Source organism: Arvicola amphibius, chromosome 6 (genome assembly GCF_903992535.2).
Source record: "Arvicola amphibius chromosome 6, mArvAmp1.2, whole genome shotgun sequence".
NCBI lineage: Eukaryota > Metazoa > Chordata > Mammalia > Rodentia > Cricetidae > Arvicola > Arvicola amphibius.
In genome coordinates, this window is record NC_052052.2 from 9,596,769 (window position 1) to 9,623,037 (window position 26,269).

The 26,269-nt window shown below is 42.7% G+C and overlaps 1 protein-coding gene across 7 annotated transcripts in view; it reads left to right on the forward strand.

Annotated features, from left to right (window-relative positions):
• The first annotated feature begins 336 nt into the window (after positions 1 to 336).
• Positions 337 to 26,269, forward strand: part of Prdm2 (PR/SET domain 2) — a 103,136-nt gene continuing 77,203 nt past the window's right edge. For 6 of the 7 annotated variants that reach the window (XM_038332552.1, XM_038332553.1, XM_038332562.1 and 3 more), the window contains exons 1-2: positions 337 to 456; positions 21,678 to 21,751. In XM_038332552.1, the coding sequence (XP_038188480.1) occupies positions 21,743 to 21,751 (9 nt within the window). In that variant the 5' untranslated portion in view covers positions 337 to 456; positions 21,678 to 21,742. The remainder of the gene's footprint in view (positions 457 to 21,677; positions 21,752 to 26,269) is intronic. The other variant, XM_038332558.1, reaches the window with a different exon arrangement.

Consider the following 26,269-nt stretch of genomic DNA (forward strand, 5'->3'; position numbering starts at 1 on the left):
CTGGCCTTGAACTCACAGAAGTCTGCCTGCTTCTGCCTCAATGAATTTTGGCATTAAAGTGTGCGCCACCGTGCCCAGCAGCCCTGACCATGTGGACGGTGGTGGATTCTCTGAGGAGCTAAGAATCCCTCAGCCATAACTCTTCCGTGGTCAGCCTGGCCCAGCAATGGCGACGCGGGCTTCTCTCCGAGGGTGACGCTCTAGGGTCCGCAGTGAACCAGTGATTGACAGCGAGGCCAACACAGCCCGTCAGGGTCACTCCGCGGAGCCCCGTCGGGGCCCCGAGGGGTCGCGAGCCACGAGCTCCGCTTCGGGTCGGTGTCTGGGCGGCGGGCGCCCCGCCGACGTCACTTCCGGCCGGAGCCAAGATGGCAGCGGCGGGGCCGCGGACGCCGGAGCGACGGCGGCGGTGCCGTCGTCTCTGGGCTCGCTGAGGTGCTGGCACGTCGCTTTCTGGTGAGGGGCGGCGGAGCCTGGGCGGGCGGGCCTCGGGGGACGCCGCTCGGTGTCGGTGAGGAGCGTGGGCCACCGCGGCGGGGGCGACCGGGCCGGGCGCTAAGGGGACTGCGGGGCGGGCTGACGCGCCCCCTCCGAGCTTCCGCGGAACCGCTGGGGACCGGTGGCGAAAGCTGACCGACGCCTACGGGCGGCGGCGCGCGGCTCCCGCCCTGCGGCTCTCGAGTCCCCCGCGGCCAAGTTTGGGGTCCGCTTTGTGGCGGCGCGGCGGAGTCGGGGTGCGTGGCTTGCGGGCTTGGCGGAGTCCGCACGTGGGCCTCGGGCGGTCCCCATCGGCGGGGCTGTGCGCTCGGCTCTGCTCTTTTGTGTCCCGCCCGAGTGTCTGGGCGCATCTGCATCCCCCGACTTGGTTCTGTGCCTCGAGCCTTTGTGTTTTCCCGTATAGTTTTTGTGTGGCGTGAACCGGGCAGTGGTCCCCTTGAGTGTTTCCCATCGACCCACTGGTGCGTATGTGCGTGTGTCACAGGTGTGCACTAACATACGTATGACTGATTTCGTTTAGTCAAAAGATTGGTCTACCATGTCTCTGACTGAGGATGACAAGTGAGACACGAAATTCACCTAACAGGTCAGTGTTCTTCCACGATCCACGCGTGAAGCACCAGCCCACGGCCTGGTACCATTGGGTCGGACCTCTTGAGCATTGGGAACAATCCCACCGAGAACCGGGAAGCCCCGTTGTCCCTTACTATGCAGTTAGAATTTGCACCTAGAGAAATGGGGTTCCTCACACCCCCCATGTTTCATATTTTGAGGGTTTGGGTGTATTTGACCTGTGCACTTGCTTTTTGCTGAATCCCAGTGTCTTGCCCTTAGAACCCTTTAGCAAGACCCTGGAATGTTTCTGTCTGGAACAAAATGTCTCCAGAGCATGACTTAAGATGTATCTCAAAGTTTTTGTTTACTTCGGGATTATTGTTTAAAGTAACATTTTACAGCAAAGGGAATTTACCAATGGTTCTTTTACCTACAATAGCACAGACTACGGCTTCATCCGTCCTGCCCACGGTGGTATTTAAAAAGGGATAGGAAGTTTGCATCCAGATATTAAGGAGGAACTAAGAGTCATTATTTTGTTTTCTTCTCGGTAGAGTTCTGTTTTTGAGACCAAATGTAGCTGCTACCTTCCAGGCTTTCTTACAAACACCTTACTCGATAACAAAAATCTTTCCCATGTGAAATTTCAGCTTAGCTTTGAAGACCTTTATAGATCATTTTATAAGTCTCCTTTCTTTCAAGCCCTGGGAATAGAGCTGTAAACCCATTGTTGGAAGCAACACCCGATTGCATTTGGTGTTATTTTAGGGATCTATTATTTTGTTTTAGGCCGTTGATGCATTTAGGAAAGTTCCTAGACCCAGGGATAGAATGGCAGCGCTAAACGAATGTTTGCTGTTTGTTGATGGAAGAGCTGGCTTCATTTGGGTTTGTTTTGTATTTTTACACAGTGCTCAAGATACTAAGGGGCAACTTTGTAATAATGTATTGGATCTGTAAGCACAAAACAGCAAAGTAGTCTCACTGTATGACAGTTAGAAAACAGAAAAGCACAAAGAAGGAATAGAAACCAGGCATAACCTTCCGCCTCCACAGATAGCCATTGTTAACATTGTAGCAGATTGTCACCAGCCCCTCATGGTGTGCCTGCTTGCATTTCTTTATGCACACATATTCATTTATAGAAGCATTCGCGTCTGTATTACATCTTATACAGAATTGATATGTTGTGTGTATTGATGTAGCTTGTCTTCCATGATGCTGTTATAAGTGCATATCTGTCTTTAACTGTTCTTCAATTTGATGTTTAATGGCTGTCTGATATGTGGATGGGCTGTCATTTATCAACCAATTCCACATTGATCTGTAAGGCTTCTAAAGCCTGACATTTTTTTTTCATTAAAATTTGTATGTTTTTTTCTCTATGATGAACTTTAAAATTCTGTAGTTACCTAAGATGTGAAAACTGAAAAATCTGCTTTCATCTGTCTACACGTTTTTTTGTTCCAGCTACCTTTCTAAGAAGTAACAGTCCATTTCAGCTCCCTGTTTTCTCTGCTGCATCTGTGTAGCTCTCATGCATGTGCACGTAGTTTCTTTTGATGATTATTTTACATTGATTAGTTATTTATTCATGGGACTATTTCTTCAGAATGCTGCGATCTTTTCAAGTTTAGATCTGACTCAGACACCTTTCAGGGTCTGTTAAATAACAGTTGCCAGGGTGGAAAGCACCTTGGATTATTCACTGTCTTCTGACTAGCTCCATGTTAGTTTTAATATATGTACCAGAGGAAAAAAGCCCAGCGGCAAATCTGCAGCATTCTCTAGAAAGCTCCATAGTGGAAAACGGCAGAGTGTGTGGACATCGAGGAGGATATGTCAAACCTGCATGCAGAGACCATCTACAGGAACTTCTGGGTGTGAAGGGGAAAGTACCTGCCGAGCATGGCTTCTGCTCCTGCTGACGTGTATTTAGTGCCTTCATAATTTGTGTGCTGGCCATCAGCAATTACAGTGCCTGGTGCCATGGCCTCATGCTTGCCTTTTGAAGTTAGGAATTTTTAGTTAGAACTATAAAACATGGTTTTCATAGAGCAGGCTGGGGAAAGCCACTGAGTCTGTCAGTAGGGATAGCATATTTAGTTCCAATAAAACTTTATTTTTCAGCTACTGTACTGTTGACATTTGGACTGTGTATTTTACTGTGTCTTTGTTGGAGGTATCTCTCTTGTCCATGATGGACAAACCCACCCCATAAAGTGCCAGTGGTTCCTCGCTCAGTTGTGACAAGCCATGAAGTAAGTCACCAGACATTGCCAGGTGACCACTGGGGAGACAAAAATTGCATGATTCTCACTGCCTCATTGACTGAAAGTCCCTTGGCTGGGTGGTTGAATCATGGCAGCAGTTAAGGCTTCTCAAAGAGCTCTAAGAATAGATGCTATGGTTTATACCTTGAAGGAGGGAATGGGCTTCCTATCCAAATTCCTTTCAGCGTTGGCTTTTGTGATTACAGAGTAGCTCACTCTCTGCAGTTGAACATTGGCATCGTTTCGTGGCAAGAGATATGGTAGTGTGAGATAGCCTGGAGATTATGAAGTTTTCATGACATGGGATTGGCAGTCCCAGTATGCAGATTAAATTATTATGAAATTTAAATAAATTTGCATAGAGTTGATGGATGGTGAATAATTTAAGCATTTGGTCTATTATGCTGAATAGCATAGAAATAACTCTTTTCTTCTAGAAAATGAGACTTGAACCAACTCCTTGAAGATTGATAATGAAAGCCAAATTGTGCTTTTTCTAAATTCTCCTTTTTTCCCTTTCCTTAAAAACAAACAAACAAACAAAAAACCCAACCAGTGTGGGGTTATGCACAGAAACTTGTCCTAAGGAAGGAAAGCTTTCTTTTGGAATGCTTACCTGACTTCAATGCATTACATTTTAATAATAGGTAATTGATCTTCATGGGAAATGTGTCATTAATGCACTTTCCACTGGGGGAGAAAATGTCTCCAAATCTTTATTCTTAGTCATTCTAAGTAAAAATTGTATTGCTTGTGGTTCTTATTTATTTATTTATTTATTTATTTATGGTTTTGAAATGATATTTAGTCAGAATGCACCATTAAATAAAATATATGAAAAACCCCCCTGCCTTTGGAGCCGTATTTGATAATGAATGGTTTTTCTGAATTACAGAAATATCTGAAAAATTCCAGGGCAGTGAATGCATGTATCATTTAAGTATTTTTTCTTAAAGGGAATGGTCTTCTTCTCCACCTCCCCCAAGAGTGAGTTAGAGTCATTGTATATAGTCCACCTGGTTACTACAATGATAAATCCTTATTTCTTTCCTTACTTATACTATGTAAGTAGTAGTTATTCTTCAAATCTTGGCTCACGTCATACCCATATTATGTTCATATTTCTAGCCCCTTGGAATGTGCAATAAGAAGTTTTATTGAGTCTATATTTTCCAACTATTTTGGTGAAAAGAATATTTTATAATCCTTGCAATAAATCATATTAGGCTTTGCTTTAAAAGAGCTGAATTACTTCTTGGCACAGTGTGTCCGAAATATGGAAAGCTAAATGGAAACGTTAGCTTGATTACTGTGGGCAGCTCATCTGGAAATTGGTAAAACCTACATATTTTATATGTACTTACATGTAGGTTTTCTAAGACTGTCTCATGGGAAATTAATTTAAATGATACTTTCAAAAATGGAAAGGAATTGTGAGGTTTCCCAAACCTGTATGTACTTGAGCATGAATTCTGTATGTTTCCTAAGACTGTATTCAGACAATGTATATTAAGCATATTTTGGAGACCATAAAAATGACATTTAAATTGGTTCTCTGAGGCTTAAAGACTTTGCCATAATTCAACAAGTTCTTGGCTTGCAAGATACACTTGCAAGTAGAGGTTTTGAAAAGGAAGGCTCTTGGGGGTAAATTTAGATGCTTAATTGTGAAGCCCTGTTCCCAGGGTTAGAAGATAAGGGGAATATTGTATGCATATAGCCTCTGTAGCTTTGGAGCCTCTCCTGGATCTAGCTAGCTCTTACAGGCCCGGCTGGCCTCAAACTCATAGAGATCCGCCTGCTTCTGCTTCCCAAGTACTGGGATTAAAGGTGTGCACCACCACCGCCCGGCTTTCTTTTCTCTTCTTAATGTTTGCAAAGTGGGGACAGATAATACTTTTTACTCCTGGGGTATTTTGAGTTGAATAGGTAAAGAATCTGCAAGCAGGGCCATTAAGATGGCTCAGCATGTTAAGGCTCTTCAGGACCCAGTAGTAGAAAGGAGAAACCCAGGGGTTGTCCTTTGACCTGTGATGCCTTCACACACACACACACACACACTGTGATTTAAGAACACTTTAAAACCCGGGCCGTGGTGTCATGTGCCTTCAGTTCCAGCACTCGGGAGATAGAGGCAGGCGCATCTCTGTGAGTTTGAGGCCAGCCTGGTCTACAAGAGCTAGTTCCAGGCCAAGCTCCAAAACTACAGAGAAACCCTGTCTCAAAAAACCAAAAAAAAAAAAAAAAAAAAAAAATCACTTTAAAAGATGCAAGCAGTTTATTGTTTTTGAAAAACCAATATTATTGCTTTTGAAAACCAACATTTTCCTTAAATATTCCAGTGCAGTATGTCTTGAGAGATAATGTGACTATTGTTGAGAGAATTGTCCTTAGGCTTTTCGACCCCCATCCCTACACACACACACAACGCGCGCACACACACACACACACACACACACACACACACACACACACACACACACACCGGACATAGCACAAGAGGCGACTGTTCCACTCAATTCCATGCTTCCCACAAAGTCAAATCTGTGTCTTCTCCCTACGGAACATTTTCTCTGTTGACAGTCCTCTCTCTCGAGGCACCCCAGTGAGACTAAAAATATCTGCATCTCCATCTCTGACCTCCATGCTAGTCTGCAAGGAGACCAGTTTTCTCCTCTGACTGGTATAGCTTTCTTTGGGAATGTCCGCCCTCTTCTGAGCATCAGATGCCGACATGGAGCTCACCACTTTCCACTTCAGTCCATCCCTGTTCCCGACTGCTCTGTTTTTAAATGTCTTCACAGCCTCCCTGTTAGTCACCTTCTTTCCACACTAGATTATTTCCACCACTTCTTGTTTCCTGTTAACTGTAGTGTGGAGACTCTTTTTGTGTATGTGTCTTTCCAGTTATCTTGTGTGATTCAGGCTCTAATAGCTTACTAGCTTTGGTCTCTTTGCTTAAATTTTCCTTAGATATCAGACTATATTTTGTTTATGGTGTCTCCTCAGTTAGAAAGGCTCCCTTGCTCCTCCCAGGTGAATAAGGCCTTCCTAACAGACTGCCCTGAGACCATCTGCCTCCTGCAGGTGACCTGGCCTTTGCCTTTCAGCAATCCCGTTTCTAACTTAGCCTGCAGACCAACCTCCAGGGGTTGGGAGCAGGCTGAGAAGGCAACAGTATCTGGAGAGCCCTACTGTGCTGGGTTGTTTCAAGCTAGGGACATCTGGGAATGTCAACTGAGAAAGTACCTCTGCCAGACTGTTCTGTGGGCACGTCTGTGGGGCACTCTCTTGATTGTTAATTGATGTGGGAGGGTCCAGTCCACTGTGGACAGTGCCAGCCTGCGAAGAAAGCAGGCTGAGCAAGGTAGTAAGTAGCTTGCCTACATGATCTCTGTTTAAGTTCCTATCCTGACTTCTCTCAGTGATGGGCATAAGCGTAAGATGGAATGACTCCTTTGTCTCCAAGTTGCTCTTGATCAGCAACAGAAAGCAAACTAAGACATACCACAAGGTCAAGTTCAGATTTGCCCTGGAATGCAAAGCCCCCTGGAACTGTCCTCATCTTTTTTGTTCTTTCTATCTATACCTTTGCATGCAGGGCACTATTATACTGAACATAGCCGACCAATGTCAAGAGATTTCATGTTTTTATCAACTCCTAGACATTTATGTTGAATTGAGAACTATTGCCGGGTGGTAGTGGTGCACGCCTTTAATGCCAGCACTTGGGAGGCAGAGGCAGGTGGCTCTTTGTGAGTTCGAGGCCAGCCTGGTAAGTTATTTTGAGGAAATGTACCTATCTTAAAACAGTAACAACAATAAAACAACTTCTGTGTATTCAATCCTTAAGCTGTAGATAGATCATTGTATCCACTTTGTGGACCGTAGGTATTGCTGCTGTTTTTTAAGTGGTCTTGAGAACAGTGGTTGCCCATTTAGAGTGTAAACCCCAAACCTCAGATTATACAAACTAGCTTTCACTTTGAATAAAAAATCCCTCACTGAAGTGGCAGATGAATCCTGTGATGTCCATGTGGCCAGCACCGTGATCAAGCACAGTGCCAGCAGCAATAGTGGCCGATGTAGGTCACAGTTCTCGGCTTCTCACCTGTAGTCTCAGGAAACCCAGTGTGGGTCTGAGTTCTGTACTCGTTTAGTTTTCCTGTGTTCTGCAGTGTGTGGGGAAAACCTTGAGAGCTGCAAGCTGCCTCCGAAGCACGAGAGGATGAAACCTTTGGGGGTCTCCGAGGTAAATGTGCACCGGGGAGGACACACTCACCGTGTCCACATCGCTGCAGCCCTGGCTGCTTTCCAGTGTTTAACCACAAAAGCAGTGCTGTATTGGGAACTCTCGTGGGAAAAGTCACTTGAGGCAATCGGCTGAGACTTCGTAGGGTAACTGGAATGAGTGGTCACATTCCCTCCTCACTTTAGACATTTTTCATGAGGCTTGTCTTTGGAGGGTTAGTGAAGAATTGATTTTACTTCCTTTTCCAATAATTACAACTTTTTATACAACTAAGAAAATATCAGGAATCTTTTAATTGAAACTTCTTTATGCTGGTGCTGTTTTGCAGAATGTGCAGTTAGCAGTGGGTGGCAGTCCTTTGGGAGCCCTTGTAGCTCTGGATCTGTAGAGCCCCGGCAGAGCGCAGGGTTTGAGCAGAAAGCACAAGTGCTCCTGCCCCGTTCCCACCTCTATGCTCATCTTTACATCTGCAGTGTTTTTGACAGTTAGTTGTTAAAATAAGGAAAATTTTGGTTCAAGGATGTTTTGGTGGGGTAGGATTATTTCTCCCAGGAAAACTGACACTGATCTTGTTCTTGGTCCAGTTGATATCTGCTGCTGCAGTGAGAGCTAAGATAACCCATGGTGTAGTAGGCTGGACACCCACGGAGGAGGAAATCCCATGTCCAGTGACGTCCGCCATAGGTATATGATGAAGGGAGAATACTAATAGATGTCTTGACTCTCCATGGCAGATGATAATCTACAGTGGCCAACATTTATCTCTAAGCTTAGCTCTGTTAGTGGGTGCTAGGACCTTTTTTCCCCTTTGCAGTGCTGGGGCTTGGACCCATTATTTCATGCATGCTAGGCAAGTACTCTTCCACTGATCCACATCCCCAGCTTGGGAGTAATCTTTTGTGAAGAATTTCCCATTGTTTCTTTTAATCTTTATTATTTATTCTTTTTTCCTACCCAATTTTCTTTTTTTGTTTTTATTTTTTTTTGTTTTTACATCCAAACCAAAGTTCCCTCTACCTGTTTTCCTCTCAGCGTCCCTCCCCCCATCCTCTCCTCCTCTGTTTCTCTTCAGATACTGGTGAGCCTCCCATGGATATCAGCCAGCCATGGTATATCAAGCTACAGTGAGACTAGGAGCCTCCTGTTCTCTTAAGGCCAAATAAAGCAATCTGGTAGGAGGTGTGGGTCTTAAAAGCAGGTAGTGGAATCAGAGACAGCCCCCGCTCTCACTTAGGGGTCTCCCGCAAAGATCAAGCTACACAGCTGTAGCATATATGCAGAGGGCCCAGGTCAGTCCCATGCAGGCTCCCCGGTTGTCGTCCATTCGGTCTCTTTGAACTCATGTGAGCCAGGTTAGTTGTTGATTCAGTGAGTTTTCTTGTGTGCTCTTGATCCTTCTGGCTCTTACAATCCATTTTCCCCTCTTCTGCAGGATTCCCCAAGTTCCCCCTAATATTTGGCTGTGGGTCTCTACTTGTGTTTCCATCAGTTGCTGGGTAAAGTCTGATAACAGTTGACTGAGGCACCAGTCTATGAATATAGCAGAATATCATCAGGACTCCTTTCATTGACTTTTGCCAGTTGTATTTGGTTCTCTCCTAGGTCTCTGGGGTGTCTCACCTCTGGGTCCTTGCCCTCAGGGGTGAGCTTCCTTTTAGGATAAGTGTCTCCAGCTGGGCCAGTCATCAATTGGTCACTCCCACATTTTCTGCACCATCTTTACCCCAGCACATCTTGTAATTTCTTTTACCTACCTTCTTTCTTTTTTATTTGTGTGCGTGTGTGTGTGCGTGCGTGTGTGTGCACTTGTGTTCATAAGTGTATGCATATGGGCACAGAAGGAAGTGAGAGGACGACTTTGGTGTTGGTCCTCACCTTCTATCTTGTCTGAGGCAGGATTTCTTACTCGTTGCTGTGTATGCCAGGCTAGCTGGCTCGTGAGCTTCCCAGGACTCAATCTATCTCCACGTCCTGTCTCTGAGCAGGGATTACAGACAAGCATGCTAGCTATTGTGCCCAACTTTTAAAAGGGTTCTAGGAATTCAAACTCAGTTCCTCACATCTGCATGACAAGTAAGTATTTTACTCATTGAGCCATTTCCTCAGCCCACTCTATATTTCGAGAGAAGGTCTCTCACTTACAGGAGCTTGTTGATGGGTGAGGCAGTTCCCATACTTATTCAGCAAGCACTTTTATCAGTTGAGTTATTTACCCAGCCCCTTTTGTTTTAAAGCAGTGGTTCTCAGCCTTCCTAATGCTGCAACCCTTTAATACAGTTCCTCATGTTGTGGTGACCCCACCATAAAATTATTTTTGTTGCTATTTCATAACTGCAGTTTTGCTACTGTTATGGATTGTAGTGTAAGTATTTGTGTTTTTGGATGGTCTTAGGTCACCACTGTGAAGGGGTCATTTAACCCCCAAAGGGGTCATGACCCTACCGGATGAGAATCACTGTTATAGAGTAAAAAATTCCATTTGGTTGGAAAGCCCCTGGGTGCCTGCAGTCTAAATGCAGATTTATATTACTTTCTTAGGATGTCAACTGGTCTCTTAATTGACATTTTAATATGATGGTGTTTAATTGCTTAAGGCCCTCTAGAGTCGAGGGCTGTTGACCTCAGAGCTCTGTAACTTACATATTTTCAACAGAGCTCTTAATCAGCCCCATTTTCTCATTTGTGTCTGTAGCTCTGGGAAGAGGAGGCGGGGTTTTCAGTCTGCTGCATGGAAACAGTGTTCACCTGTATCAGCTCTCTAAGCCCCATGTCCTAAATCAGGTTTGTGTCTCAGAATACTCTGCTGTGCACAGTGAAGGATCCGGAGCCTGGGGCAGTTGCTGGTGCTCTGGGCCACGTGATAGAAATCAGTGTACTGCAGTGTGAGAACACTTGAGGGCTCTCTGTTACCAGCCTGTCCCCAGCCTCTGCACACGCTTGCTCTGTAGGCTGAGCAAGGGATCTGCTGCTGTCTCTGTGATCTCTACCACCTCTCTCTTTGGTATTGGGTGGAAGTCCTGGGGAGGGGGAGAAACAGGTTTCAGCAGAGGCCACACCCAGTCAGTCAGCTTTTGCTCAATCTTCGTGCTTTCCTGATCTACACACAAACACACAAGTCTCCCTGTTCTTAAAGCACTACACATTTCATTATAGTCCCTGCTGCAGTTTATGTAACCTGGAATACTGTCTGCATTTTCTTCTGTTTTGGCAGTACTGCTTTGTACATGCTCTGCAAACATGCCATCAACAAGCCACTCATATAATTTCTCTCTTCAAGAAAAAATTGGGGCTTTGTATTTTTAGGGTGAAACTTAAGTGATCTGTGAAATTATATTATTTTGGGAAAGGAAAATGGATGCGTTTTTCTCTGAGCAGGTGTAGCAGGTGAGTAGTGCCTGTTTCCTTCGTGGCCTGCTGGTGCCACCCTCATGGTAGGGATCCTGACGATTCTGGTGGTGTTTGTAAATTGATAAAATCTGGTTTTGAGAAGTCAGCATGGTTTTAATTTTTCATTTTTAAGTTTCTGGGTTGTGAGAGTGTTTTGGTCAGAGTAAACCAGTTAGGAAATCTGCTAGGCTAAAAGCTCCGTCTCCATATTGTTTGCTGCCATGATGTTTACTTGCCAAAAGAACTACTTTGTAGTGATTAGACTGTTTTATAATAATTTGTTATTATTAGACTTGTGAGACTCCTTTCACAAAGTGCTGTTTCCAGACCTTTCCCTTGTCCTACCTTGTCTGTGTTTATGGCAGTTCTGGCCTAGCTCTAGCAGTGTTTTAGTTCCTTGCACCTCATCTGTCTTCACTGCATTTTGGTCTAACTCTGGCACAGCATGCTGGCTCCTGTGCTGATGTCTGTTTTATTCTTTGCCTATGAGCTTCCGGAGTCTTACAACTCAGTAATCGCTACTGATTCTGGATGTTACTATGTGGGAAAAATTAGGCCAATGAGATGGCCTAGCAAGTAACAGCATTTGCCAGTAAGCCAGGTGACTGAACTTTGGTCCCTGGAAGTTTCTGGAAGGAAAGACTCTACTGACTCCCGCAGGTTGTCCTCTGACCCCTACATGCACACAGTGGCAAGCACACACATGCAGTAAATGAATGCAATTTAAAATGGCAGCCTTGAAGTTACAGTAGTTTTCAAATAAGAATAAAAGAGCTAAAGCGACCCAGAAATAACTACAATGAGGGATTTGTGGGTGAGCGCACTTTCATCATTTTTCCTTTCTTCTAGACTTTGAGTTTTTAAAAATGATTGCTTTTCCTCTAGCTTTGTAAAACTCCTAAGTTTGCAGATGTGCACAAAGTTAGCATAAGCAGTGTCACATGTGTTTGGTTTGTGCTGGCGTGTCTGACCTTAGATAGACTCTGCTCTGTTGCAGAGGACGCTGAGTGGCTATGGGTCTGTGCACACACCCAGGGGCTGGAATGTCACTTATCACTCCATTTTCAGGTCTCTGGAGCATGCTGCCAGTTGTTCAGATTGTTTTGTTACTGTGAGAAACCAGTAATTTTTAGTTTAGTTTTTTTGCTACTGAACCTTAATACTCAAGTCACCTTTATATATTAACAAGTTAATATTGGTAAGGATGATTTGCTCCGGAATTTGAAAGTAGTACTTTGAAAAGTATAGTTGGATGTGTCCAATCATAGTCTTTGCCTAGCATGCCAGAAGTCCTGGGTTTTATCCCTAGCACTTTATAAACTAGGCATGGCAGCACACATTATAATCCCAAATCTCCAAAGGCAGAGGTAGGAGGATCATTTTTTTTTTAAATATGTATATTGTCTCTTGTAGTCCAGGCCAGATACTGTTTTAAAAAAAGTTGCCGGCGAGATGGTTTGGTGATCAAGATCACTTGTTGCTTTTTCAGAGGACCCAGATTTAGCTCCCAACACCCATATGGTGGTTCACAACCATCCGTAACTCCAGCTTTAAAGGATTTGACATTCTTTTCTGATCTCTGTGGACACCAGGCACCTACTTACATGATGTGTGTGTGTGTGTGTGTGTGTGTGTATGTGTAACACACACATACATACATACTTAATATGTACACACATTTATTTATTCAGACAGAACACCCATATTCCTAAAGCAAAATAAATAAATCTAAGAAGGAAATAAGTGCATGCATGTGATTAGAACTTCAGAAACACAAGGTGGAGCTGAAGTGCAGGCCTTTTCAGAGGTCCCTGCTATTTGTGACTGACTGATTCACAGGCTCAGACTAATGCATCTGCCTATTGTACTTTTTCTACCTCTTTTCAGTATGTAGTAGTATTATGTAGAAAGTCAGAAGCACTGAAACTTTTAGTATTAAAAAAGAATTTGCTGGCCTGGAGAGCTGGCTCAGCAGCTCAGTACACTTGTTCTTATGAAGGACAGGAGCTGGTTCCCAGCACCTACGTGGTAGCTCACAATGGCTCTAACTCCACTTGCAGGAAATCCTGCTTCTAACCTCTGTGGGCACCAGGCATTCATGTGGTGTACATACCTACAAACTAAATCTTAAAAAAGTTACAAAAAAGCATTTGCTGGATTTTTTTTGTTTGTTTATTTGTTTTTTTTTTTTTTTTTTTTTTTTGAGACAGGGTTTCTCTGTGTAACACACTCTGACTGTTCTGAAACTTGCTCTGTAGATCATGCTGGCCTTGAACTCACAGTGATCCACCTGCTTCTACCTCCCAAGTGCTGGGATTAAAAGTGTGTGCCTCCACACCCTGTGCTGGAATGGTTTTGAAGATATATGTGAGAAGATTCTTCCCTGCCTCCGCACTGACAGGATCCATTGTGGACCTCTCATGGATAAACTTTGTCTTTGAGATGCCGTACATTAGCTAAGCAGGGATGGGCAAGTGGTGCTGTCCCAGTCAGTGCTAAGGTCAAAGTTCTGCCAGGGCTTTGGGGTTTTTGAGCAGTGCTGGTGGGTCCTTAAGAAAGTTACTTCAGAGTAGTGTTTGGACTTTGTCATTACTACAGATAGCACATGTGCTCCTATTCCACTAGTCACGTGATTCCTACAGACCCTTGTTCTCAGTTCCTTAGCTTATGTTTGGGAAGGTATGCAGGTTTTAAGTTGTGAAAATGACTGTGGCACCACTGGCATTGATGGGCCAGGGTAGTGCTAAATGCCTATAATGAAAGACAGTCTCAGGCCAGGGGCTGTTCAGTTCAGTACACAGTGATACTTATAGAGAGACTGCCCAAGTCTCCCTTTTGGTGTTATTAGAGATAGGGTCTTGCTAGATTGTTCAAACTTGTCTTTACCTTCTTAGACTCAAGAGTGATCCTCCTACCTGGTTTCCTGTGTAGCTAGGGTGACAGGCACACACTACAGTACATGCCTTTACTTTAGCATATTTTAGAGAGAATTTATTTGTATACATTTATGTGTGGGTGCATGCATGCCTGCCTCTCTCTCTCTCTCTCTCTCTCTCTCTCTCTCTCTCTCTCTCTCTCTCTCTCTCTCTCTGTGTGTGTGTGTGTGTGTGTGTGTGTGTGTGTGTAGGTCAAGACAACTGGAGGGATTAGGTCTTTCTGTTCACATGTGTTCCGGGGATTGAACTGAGGATATCAGGTCAGGCTTGGCAGTAAGTGCCTTTACCTACAGATCCATCTCCCTGGGTTTTGAAGTTTTAGGTATGTAATTTATCGTGTTGGGAATCAAGAGGGGAAAACGAGAAAAAAAAAGGATGCGTCTTTTAGCAGTTAGGATTAGAAGTGACAGAGAAGGGAGTCCCTTGAACTTATGTATGTAGTAAACTTTTAATAGAAGGTGTTAAGATCCTTATATTTTCCAGCAAGAAATTATGAGTGGGTATAGGTGGATATGGCTCTTTTGTTTCCTGGCCTCTCAGACCTGAATAATCTCACAGAAACTCTGTTAATTATAACACTGTTTGGCCTATTAGCTCAGGCTTCTTATTAACTAACTCTTACATCTTAAATTAACCCATTTCTATTATTTTATGTTTTACCACGAGGCTTGTGGTTTGTTATGTCTCATTTCTTAGGTGACTATGTGGCGTCTCCTTGACTCCATGTACTCTATATCTCTGTTCAGATTTCCTGCCTGGCTTTACTCTGCTAAGCCATTGACCAAAACAGCTTTATTCATCAACCAATAAAACAACCACATATACAGAAGGACATCCCACATCATCTCCCCTTTCCTGTCTAATTAAAAAGGTTTTAACTTTAACATAGTAAAATTACATATACAAAACAGTTATCAAGCAAGAATTATAGCTACAATATTTAGTCCAGTTACATTTGGCAAATTAAGGAAAATACTTTATGCTATCTTTGTGAGTCTAAAGTTTTATGTCTAATTTATCTTTTGTCATGACAAAGAAAACTATAACTATATGTCTTCAGCTCTTCAGTGACCCCAGAAAGATATATTACCTAAGTAAACAGGAAGTGTTTACTTTTCAAACACTTTCAAAACTCTAGAATTGACAAGAGACATCTTGCTGTCTGGACAGCTATCCAAAGTTCTTCTGTCACATTGGGGCATCCATCTTTAGTCTATTGGTCCATAGTATCCGGCAGACTTTTCCATGAAGCAGGAAATTTGAAAGTCTCTTTGGTTTATCTTGGCAGTGAGTCTGTCACTTTCTTCTGTATCCTGCACAATGTCTGACAATTTTTTCTGTGAAGCGGGAACACTGAAGGACCATCCCCTCTTCCAATTTTTTTTGGGGGGGGTTTTCGAGACAGGGTTTCTCTGTGGCTTTGGAGCCTGTCCTGGAACTAGCTCTGTAGACCAGGCTGGTCTCGAACTCACAGAGATCCGCCTGCCTCTGCCTCCCGAGTGCTGGGATTAAAGGCGTGCGCCATCATCGCCCGGCAGGACCATCCCATCTTTTGGTAAGTTCAGCAGTCATTTTTTGTGGGTCCTGCATGTCCAGTTTATATAGCATACCATAAAACAGTCCAGGCAAGAGCAGTTTCTTGCCCAAATGGCTAACAAACTCCATAAGGACCCTTTTTGATGCCCATCTTCCTCTTGAAGTAATTGGTGCTGCCAAAAGCAGACATGTCTCACTGTCCAGAAAAGTCTAAGTTCTTAAAAATTTTAAATGCCATATTCTGTAGGTCTTTGAAGCATTGAAGATTATTTATCTAACTGAAATATATCTCTTTATATCTGGAAAACCTAACATGACTAAGAATTTATTATAAATTACTATCTACTAAGCTGTATTTTTAAATTATATATTGCATTTTTAAATGAGCTGTACAAATACAATGCCTTAAAGAAAAGTAGAAATATGCATATAACTAAATTGACCTTAGATTTGTATCAATACACCAAAGTCCATACCAATGTAAAGTACTTATCTCTATATCATATTCCCCTTTAAATGAAAACAAACAAAACATTTATAAACAATCATTTTGGAAATTTGGGCATAATTTTCTCTAAACTGCTTCCTGCGTTTTGTTGAGCTAAGTATTTTTAGGATTTACAGAGAACTTTCAGGGGGTCTTGTTCTATCAAACCACATTAGCCTGGAAGGAATCTACAGGTTCTCATCTTTTGTGGAAACAAAAGCAGAACCTCTTTTCAAAGCAACATACCCTTAGCGTCAAATTTTGCAGTTAGGATACCTTTATGTTGGTTTAACTTAGCAGCCCCCTGAATCAAATGTGTCTCTGTAGTCAAAAAATTCAAAGAAAACACAATAATATACATTTCCAGACTCTGTATATTTTCCATCTTTACATGGCTTATTTTTCTTTACTCCTTTCTATACTCTTTTTCTTCTCTCTCCCAAGCCTATGTACTTTTAAAAAACATACTGTGACCCATTCAGAGGTTTATTTTTGTCTGAATCTGTCTTTATTGCACATCTTTTTTGACAAGGGGCATTTTAAAATGGTAAGAAGTGTGGTTGCAGTGGCCCTGGATGCTGACTGCCTCCCTTTATGTCAGCTCTGGGACCACTGGGTAGGAGCCACACTCATCACCTCAACTCTGGAAAGGAACATGCAGCACATAAGCCCCTTTTGTCTGAGTAAAAGCTAAATCTATCATGCAGTGTGCTACGTGGCCTGGACATGTCTTCATGTATGGCAGAGGGAATCCGCCATGCATTTATGCCTGGGTACACCTAGCAGACCCAATCCAGCTGCTTGCCCAGGCAGGGGTGCTTAGCGCCAGGCATGCTCTCAGCTACTTTCCTCCTAACACTGAGTGGGCACACAAGCACTGGGACCCAAAGTGTGTTGCTGGCCATGCATATTAGCCCCAAATGTATGGACTCCATTTGTAGATGGAGGCTGCTCTTTTGTTTCCTGGCTTTCTGGACCCAAATAAACACACTGAAGCTATATTAATTACAATACAGTAATTAATACTGATGTAATTAATACCGATGATGACTCAAGCATATGTCTCTTACACCTTGAATTAACCCATTTCTGTTAATTTGTGGATTGCCACAAGGCTGTGACTTACCAGAAAGGTTCTGGGTCTTTCTCCTTCGGCAGCTACATGGCATCTCCTTGTCTCTACCTGCTTTCTCTGTATATCTCTGTTCAGATTTCTTGCCTGGCTTTGCTCTGCTAAGCCATTGGCTGAAACAGCTTTATTCATTAACCAATGATAATAAAACATATCCACAGCATACAGAGGGGAATCCCACATCAAGTGGGCTTTTGTTTGGGCAAGGAGGAAGCAGGTAGTGTGGGAAGTCTTCATCATGTAACAATTTGAGTTACATAGTAGGTTTTTTTCCCCATTAGAAAAAGTTCCCACTTATTAAGTTAACGCATCAAAGAATGAAATGTTTTAAGTGCTGCACTGTCTTATCTGTCGAGTGTCAGATAGCAGATAACTTCTGTTCGGATTGTGCCTGTGAGCTAGCAACAAAGACTGAGGAAAAGGAAAGAAGAAAAATGTGAAATAGATAGGGAAAACCAGCTGCAAAGCAGATGGGAGGGGAACCCTAGGAAGCAGTACCCTCCCACCCCCAGTTTTGGGAGGATAGGGACCTAGGCTTCATCCCGACTTGCTCCTTCTTTCATAGTTCAACTTGCTATGCTGGCAGCTGAAGTTAGAGGCTCTAGTTTGCAACTGTACCCAGGATCCAGCCTCTTCTTTCTCTTTTTCCACCACGCCAAACCAGCATTGTCCTTTGCCTGACATTGCCGCTGTAGGCTGTTCACCTTGGTGCCCAAGCACCCAGATTTGCCGACTGTAGACTTCCAGCTCATTCTAGCTTCCTTGGTGCCCATTCTCTTCCTTCTTTTACCTTCTTGGTCACAGCTCTTCTTCCTCTCCCTAGACCAGCTTATTGGTTTGGCAGGTGTAGAGACAGGAGACTGCTCTCCATCTTCTTGACAAACCTCTTCTTGCTTTTTTGTATAGCACTTTCTTCATATTGCAGGTATTTCTGTATTTGCTCATTGTGGGCCTCTCCCTTAGAGGTTAGGGATGTTCCTTGTTTATGGCCCATGAGCAGTGCCTGACACATTGTCGGTGCTCAAGGTGGGAGGAGTGACAGGCTAGTGAAGACATACTCTCTTTTTTTTTTTTATAATTTTTAAAATTTATTTATTATGTATACAATATTCTGTCTGCGTCTATGTCTGCAGGCCAGAAAAGGGCACCAGATCTCATTACAGATGGCTGTGAGCCACCATGTGGTTGCTGGGAATTGAACTCAGGACCTTTGGAAGAGCAGGCAATGCTCTTAACCACTGAGCCATCTCTCCAGCCCCCAAGACATACTCTCTTGTATGGAATGAAGTGCTGCCTAATTTCTGGAATGTAAAACAAATCCCGCCAAGGTCTTTCATTGTCTTTTTTTTCTCTTTACAAAATACAGTGTTCAGAATTGGCAAATCTATATGACAAGAAGTGGTTTAGATGTTGCTGAGTGCTGCATGCTGAGGAGTAAGAGTTGGGGTGGATGTTGTCACTGCTAAGGTTTCCTTTTGTGCTGACAAAAATGTCCCATGAGTGATTGTGGTGATGGTTGCACAACTCTGTCAGCATGGCAAACACACACACACACACACACACACACTCTTCCCTTCCCCTTCTCTCTCTTTGAAGATTTATTTATTTCTTTTTATGTGGTTGAATGTTTTGCCTACATGTATGTTTGTGTACATACATTCATGTATGTGCATGCCTGATGCCTGCAGAGGTCAGAGGGGGTATTGGATTTCTTGAGTTACAGAAGGTTGTGAGCCGCTATTAGGTATTTGGAGTGGAAATTGGATCCTTTGCAAAAGCAACAAGTACTTTTAACTACTGAGGCATCGTCTCTTCAGTCTGGTAAATACTCTTGATCTGTGCGTTGTAATTGAGTTAGTTACATGATACACGAATAGCCCAGTAAAACTGTTAAATTGCAACACAAACCCAAACAAAATCAAATAGTAGCAAGCACCATACCATTAAGTAGTAGGAGAAACCAGGTTTGCATAGCATGACCGAGTTTTCTCAGTCAGCCCAAAGCTAGGTCTTGTTAGCTGAAGATGCCAGTGCTTCCCTCCAAACATCATCAGAGTAAGTATGTGAAGGCAGCAGGGGCCGCTGACCCTGGAAGAAGCTCCATATATAATTGTTACAGTGATGCTGTTGAGTCTTCAGAGAAGGAAAAACCAAACTGGGGGAAATGGCATGGAAGTCCAGTCCCTTCCACACATCTCCCATGGCCATATTCATAAACTCACATATAAAAGCTTGAAGAAGATAAGAGAAACCCGGAGCATGAGATATCACATAGGCCTAGAGGAGCTGATAGTTGCTAGTAAACCTTGTATGGGGGCCAGGTATGCATGTCTAAGAGACAATTAGTAACTCTTCATACCCCAGAGCCACTATTCAGAATAGCAGATTAAGTCTCAGGCAATAGGGTTAGTTCTGTTTACTGTATTGTATGTATCCTGGGGGAGGTCATATTGAATATCTATGAGAAACATGCTAAGTGTTAAACTTGAACGTAGTGATTCTCAACCTGTGGGTCAAGACCCTTTTGGGAGTTGAATCACCCTTTCATGTGGGTTGCCTAAGACCTTAAAAAACACATTGTGATTCATAATACTAGCAAAATTAGCGTTATGAAGTCGCAACAAAATAACTTTATGGTTGGGGTCACCACAAGGTGAGGAACTGTATTAAAGGGTCACAACATTAGAAGGTTGAGAACCACTTTGAAGGAACTGACACCATGGGTTGCCCTTCATTTACTTTAACATTTTCTCTATCAAATATACTGAGAGTTTATATTGGCTTGGCCACTGACCTGTGTAACAAGACGAATGCTGTGGAGGACATTCCTGGGATACAGTATACATAAAAATTAATTGATGAGCAGGGCCAGATTTAAATATAATACCTCGTTGTTAAATGTCATCAGGTAAGTATGGTCCAGCAGCTCAAGGAAAGGACAGAAAGTCAGCTCATCCTAGAAAACCTGCCAAGAATGGAGCCCATTAAAACACCATTGCTTCTGATGGGGCAGGCATTTGTCTGTCCTGTCTGGTGTGTGCTTTACATCACATACCCTTGTATTATTGACAGTCAGATCAGACAATTACCATATATATACTGTGGATCAAGGAAGTGCATGAGAAATAAGAGAACTACACACCATGGTGCGTGTGCGTGTGCTTTACTGGGGACGTTAATAATGCTACAGTGGAAGGGCTGCTGAAAGTGCCAGGATTTGTGTACATGAATGGCACTAACTGACTTGGGACATACATTGTATCTATATCTATATACTTTTAATTTACTTTTAAATCTCTAACAAATTAATTTTTTGGGGGGGGGGATACTATCTAATGTAATGTAGCTCAGGGTAGCCTTGAACTCCTGATTTTCCTGCCTCTAGTTTTCAAGTTCTGGGATTACAGTCATGAGCCACCAACATGAGCATACATTATATAGAAAGAACTATTTGCATAGACTTTTAAAAAGATAGTATAATGCAGTTTTAAAGTAGTGTTAATGTAACTCAGGCTGACCTTGAACTCCCAAGTCCTCCTGTCTCCACCTTTTCAAGTGCTGGAATTACAGTGTGACACCACACTTGGCTAGTAGATTATTATTTAGAAGTGAATGCAGTCACACACCATTTAAGGGTATGATCTGACATTGTATTATTGGGCAGTTTTATTTTTGAATGTCATAAATGTACTGGGACGACATTGCTGAGACCAGTGCTCACCACGAGGCAGCAGTTGTTGACTGCACTAGTGTAAGAGGTGTGTGACTGTGTGCCGTCTGTATTTACAGAAGAGCTTGTGTTGTCATGTCTCTCTATGCCGTGACTGTGTCAAACACAACACTGTAGCGAGGCATAATTGTCATTCTTTCCAGACCTCTTTTAAAAGCTTTGCATGATGCCTGCTTTTTATTCTTCCCTTTGAAGAGAATTTCATGTGGCCCTTTTTAGTCAGTCCACCTTTCTGCTTCAGGAGCTTGAAAAACAGAGTAATGGAGTCTAATTGTGTTTGCATGCAGCAAATACTGAAGCAAAAGAAGGACGCCTGAGTTGCACGCCACTTACTCCTCTAGGCTTTGTGCTTCTGACTATTAACAAAGCCAATTTATTTCTCCTTGGGAGTGATGCAATTCTTAACCAAAAATATGTCATTCTGATGGTTCTGCTTTGTTTGTAGAGTACAGTGAAGCCCTAGTAAGGTTTAGTGAGAAATGTATTTATTTTATTTTATTTTTTAAAGATTTATTTATATATTATATATACAATATTCTGCCTGCATGTATCCCTGTGGGACAGAAGAGGGCACCAGATCTCATTACAGATGGTTGTGAGCCACCATGTGGTCACTGGGAATTGAACTCAGGACCTCTGGAAAAACAGCCAGTGCTCTTAACCTCTAAGCCATTTCACCAGCGCCAGAAATGTATTTATTATGATAATGAATCTGAGAAGTTAGTTGTCCGTGTGGACTGAGGTTGACTGGCAGGGGTTGCTTTATGACTAGCTCTTGGAGCACTCTCTCTCTCTCTCTATATATATATATATATATAGTTCATATGTGGTTTTAAATCACTGTAAACTTGTAGGCAGGTGCATATTACAATTGTCTGTTTTTCTTTTTAGGGCTCATGTAATCAAAGAAGTTTCTTTGTTGTGTGTGTCTTTACAGAACACAACAGGAACTGAAAATGTATCAGGTGAGTTTAACAATAAAAATTTGTACAAATTCATGACCTAGATGTTAGTCCAGCTATTTGATTTTAAAACATAGAAACACACACACCCTCATTCCTTCCCCTTGGATGTTTGTGTTTGTTTCTAACACCATTATCCGTCCACTGCTTTCATAGTGTGAGTTTGTGTGTGGCATGGCATGTGTTGTGCATTGCTTGGTGTGGGTTGGTGTTTCTTTGGTTCCTGAGGAGACTGACTCTTAGGAACTCTAGCTCAGCCTTCCTTTCTTTTTTTTTTTTTTTTTTTTTTTTTGGTTTTTCGAGACAGGGTTTCCCTGTAGTTTCTAGAGCCTGTCCTGGAACTAGCTCTTGTAGACCAGGCTGGCCTCGAACTCAGAGATCCGCCTGCCTCTGCCTCCCGAGTGCTGGGATTAAAGGCGTGTGCCACCACTGCCCGGCCCAGCCTTCCTTCCTTTCTTTTTTTTGGTTTTTTTTTTTGGTTTTTTTGAGACAGGGTTTCTCTGTAGCTTTGGAGCCTGTCCTGGAACTAGCTCTTGTAGACCAGGCTGGTCTCGAACTCACAGAGATCCGCCTGCCTCTGCCTCCCGAGTGCAGCCTTCCTTTCTTTAACCTCTCTTCTGCCACATTCACTGTGAAGGTTCAGTGTATCTTTGTTTGATATATATTAAGCTTTTTATTTTCTGAACTTTTTATTTTGTAGTTTTCCAAGATTAAAAATCATTTTTAGAGACCACAACTGATCAAACAGAAACTTTCAAGTATTTGTCCTTGAAAGTCCTTTGTATATAATACAGAAGGCAGATACTGAAATGTAAGGTGCTTTTCTCTTGCAGGAGGGTGTGTGATTGCTGGGAGATTAAACTATTCTGCTCTGGATATTTCTGTAACCTAAAGGATGTTCTGATAGGTAGTCCTAACTTTGTGATTTTAAAGCATTCTAGAGCAATAGTCTTATTTTTTGTCTCATTCTCATAGTTGCAGACATTTATGGATGCCAGAAATATTCTCCCAAATTTTTTTGTAAGCATTTCTTTAATTCCAGCACTTGGGAGATACAGGCAGGTGGGTCTGTATGAGTTCAAAGCTGGGCTGAGCTGCAGAGCAAATTTAGGACGGCAAGGACTATAAAATAGAGAGCCCCTCAAAGAGAGAGAGAGAAATAAATACATAAATAAATAATTTATGGTTGTCAGAAACATTCTCTTAACACTTTTCATAAGCAACCTTTAAAGAGATAAAAAGCAAAGCAAAGATGTAAAGTGTGTAAATATTTTTTACTTCACAGCTTAAAACTCTCAAGACTTGAAACCAGTTTGTGTCTTATCAATTGAAGCTTTAGACACCTGTTTGCCATTTCCAGGTGCTTCTAATTAGAAACCACAAGTATCATTTTGTGAGGTGATGAGGTTTAATACATTCTGTCCTGTGTTGCATTGAGAGAGGTGAAATTGTTGGAGTGGATCATTTTGATTTCTTTTCATTGCTTTTATTATCAGAAATAAGTTTATTTGAATACAGAGGACTATACCTCATAAACCCGAGTCTGGTGAGCACATGGGCACATGGTCTCTATTACAGTAATAGTTGAAGATTTACTGACATGCTTTTGAAGGCAGATTATATTTGAAATGGTGAGGGGGTAGGGAATATATACCTCATGCATCAGAGGTTATTTATGTATGCATTTCATTTATTTTCTTATTTTAAGATTGATTCTTAATGTGAACCTGGCCACTCAAAGGCAGTGGCCTTTCTGCAGTGTGGGGCTTGTTAGAGGAGTCAGTCCTGGGCTAGAGTGCTGGTGACTTTCCACGGCGGACTTTGTTCTTGCTGTGTGCTGTGTTCATTCATCTGAGGAGCTGACGGTTGCGCTTAGGCTGAGTCGTGCGTTGATTTTCATTCCCTACTGAGTTAGTAAGGTATCAAGTGTGCTTGGGCCTTATTATTATTATTTTCTGGTACTTTGCATTTTGTTTTAATGTCCCAATTGTGTCAAACAAAGAGTGTGATACTGTTCCAGAAGAGTTGTAACAATAACCATTTTGTTTTTTGCCTCTTTAACAATCTCATTTTACATGTGACAAGTTTAATAATAGATCTATACAGGGCTTCCTTTGATGCCAAGTGCCAGGCATCAGGAGGAAAGGAATCATGTGTGTTCTAATGGCCAGCAGATTTCAGATTTGTGAGTAACTTAAGTGGGCTGGCAGTGAGAAAGGTTTTATTTGGATTATAAAACCTTTCTACTTTTCCTGGCTAAAACTTTTAGCATTCTAAAGAAATTAATTTTCTTTATTATGCTAAAATATTATGTTCATTAGTATTTTCCACTATTGTTAGTATAATAAAGATTACAATTATTCAGATAGTTTATGGCTTTTGTTTTCGCATTTATCACTATCATTGCCAACCAGATTATACTAAATTTTTCCAAATAACTGTACAATAACATTCAGGAAGAGAAAAGTTTGAACTCGAACAAGACTGATTTGTAACTAAAATCCACAGTTATTTTACGATTGGCTGGGATTTCCTCTGGGAAATGACTGGCACCTCTGCTGTGTTTCAGCAGACAAAGCTTCTCGTAAGCCGTGACCCCAGAGACATTAGCGCAGACTCATCTCTCTCCCATGAACGAGCTATTTGACACAGGGATGATCTGGCTAGGGTCACGTTGTTTATGAGAACCCTTTAGGAGGAGCAACAGAGTCCAAAGCCTGTCCATATTGTACACAGACCCGTCACACTGCTGTGTTGGTGTGTCCCAGGTCCCTCCTAGAGAGGTAGTTTGCTAGGCTCTCCCTCTGAAGCCATTTCTGGGGCTCCACATGCCCCAGAACATGAGTTCTTTATTTTTCTTCCTTGTCCCTGTTTCCCGTTTAGTATTTACTCTCTTGCCATCTCTTTCATCTTTAGTGGGAGCGCAGCTTGCCATGCAGGTGAGTCCCTGCTCCTCCTCACAGTTGGCCTGGCTGGCAGTCGGGGCCACGTCTGCCCTCATGTTTTATTCTCCTCACAGTTTGGATCTGCACTGACGCTCTACGCAAACCCTCCACGGCTGCTCCACGGCTGCTCCTGGGCTCTCAGTACGGCACACCCTGCTAAACTCACTTCTCTTGTAGTTCAAACCGCTGTAAACTGGAGATCATCTCTGATGTGCTCCTGGCTCCTAGGTTGTTTACTGGCGCAATGTAAATAGGCTCAAAGGGGCCTAAGTTAGATATGCTGTAGAGTTTAATTCCATTTTGTGCCTATTGAATTCTTAGCACACTTTCCAAGTACTCTGTTAAGAATGTTTATGCCGGGCATGGTGGCACATGCCTTTAATCCCAGCTCTCAAGAGGCAAAGGCAAGTGAATCTTTGTGACTTTGTGGCCAGCCTGGTCACAAAGAGAGTTCCAGGACAGCCAGGGCTGATACAAAGAGAAACCCTGTCTCAAAAAACAAAACAAAATAAACAAATAAGCAAAAACCCAAAACAAAAGCAAACAAAAATGCACGCAGATTCCCCTGTTAATACAGTATTTGTAAAACCCTGTGCAGGCATTAGAATTCCCATTTTATTTCTAAAGACATTGACGGTCAGAGAGATGGCCATTCCAGGGAGAAAAGGAGCTTCCAGTCAGCAGCCCTTCAGATGTAAAGCCTGCTACTGTAGCAGCCAGAATACTCTTGGCTGTGCAGAGGTAGCAGACAGCTCCCCAGCTCAGTGGCTTAGCACAGCGCCTACTTACTTCCTTGTCTTTTCTACAAACCCTGTGGGTTAGTGTGCTGCTATGCTGCTATAGTTACACAAGAACAAGGGACAGTGGAGGCTTACTAATTTACTGAGTTACAAGCTCCCCCCTCCCCGGAGTTTTTGTATAGCTCAAATTATTATTAATATTTGCAATATAGTGACTCTATTGGCAATATAATGACTATAGTCACAGTGTCTCCCTGTTCTAAGCAGTGACCTACGTATGCTACTGCTGTTAACCAGGACAATTTAGCTCTCTGCTAGTTTTAAAAACCAGTAAAACAATAAAGAAGCTGTGCCCACTCAGCATCACACATTCAGCTCTGGGCACTGTTTTAAGTCCTCTGCAGTCCCCTTATCTTCTTGGCTGTCCTGGGTTTTTGCTTGTTCCCATGCACAAAATACTTCCCAGCATGCTGTGGGCACCGCAGTGAACCAAGTAGATGAGGTTCTGCAGATTAAATGCAGAAAGGCAGGCAAGGCAGTTTCCAGCAGATAGGGAAAGAAGGGTGACAATCGCAGCAGCAAGTGCCAGGAGGTTACAAAGAAGACTGTTCCGCCAGGTCACTGTCTTAGAACCAAGATAATAGGCAGACTGACACACATTAAATCCTCGGGATAGGGGATGAATGTAGTGACATTTCAATTGTATTTTAATAAATAAATCTTGCCTGGGATTGGGAGAGTAAAACAGCCCCCCAGTCAAGCAGTGATAACATGCACCTTTAATCCCAGTAGCCACACTAGTTGCCATAGAAACCAGGTGGTTCATGCCTTTAATC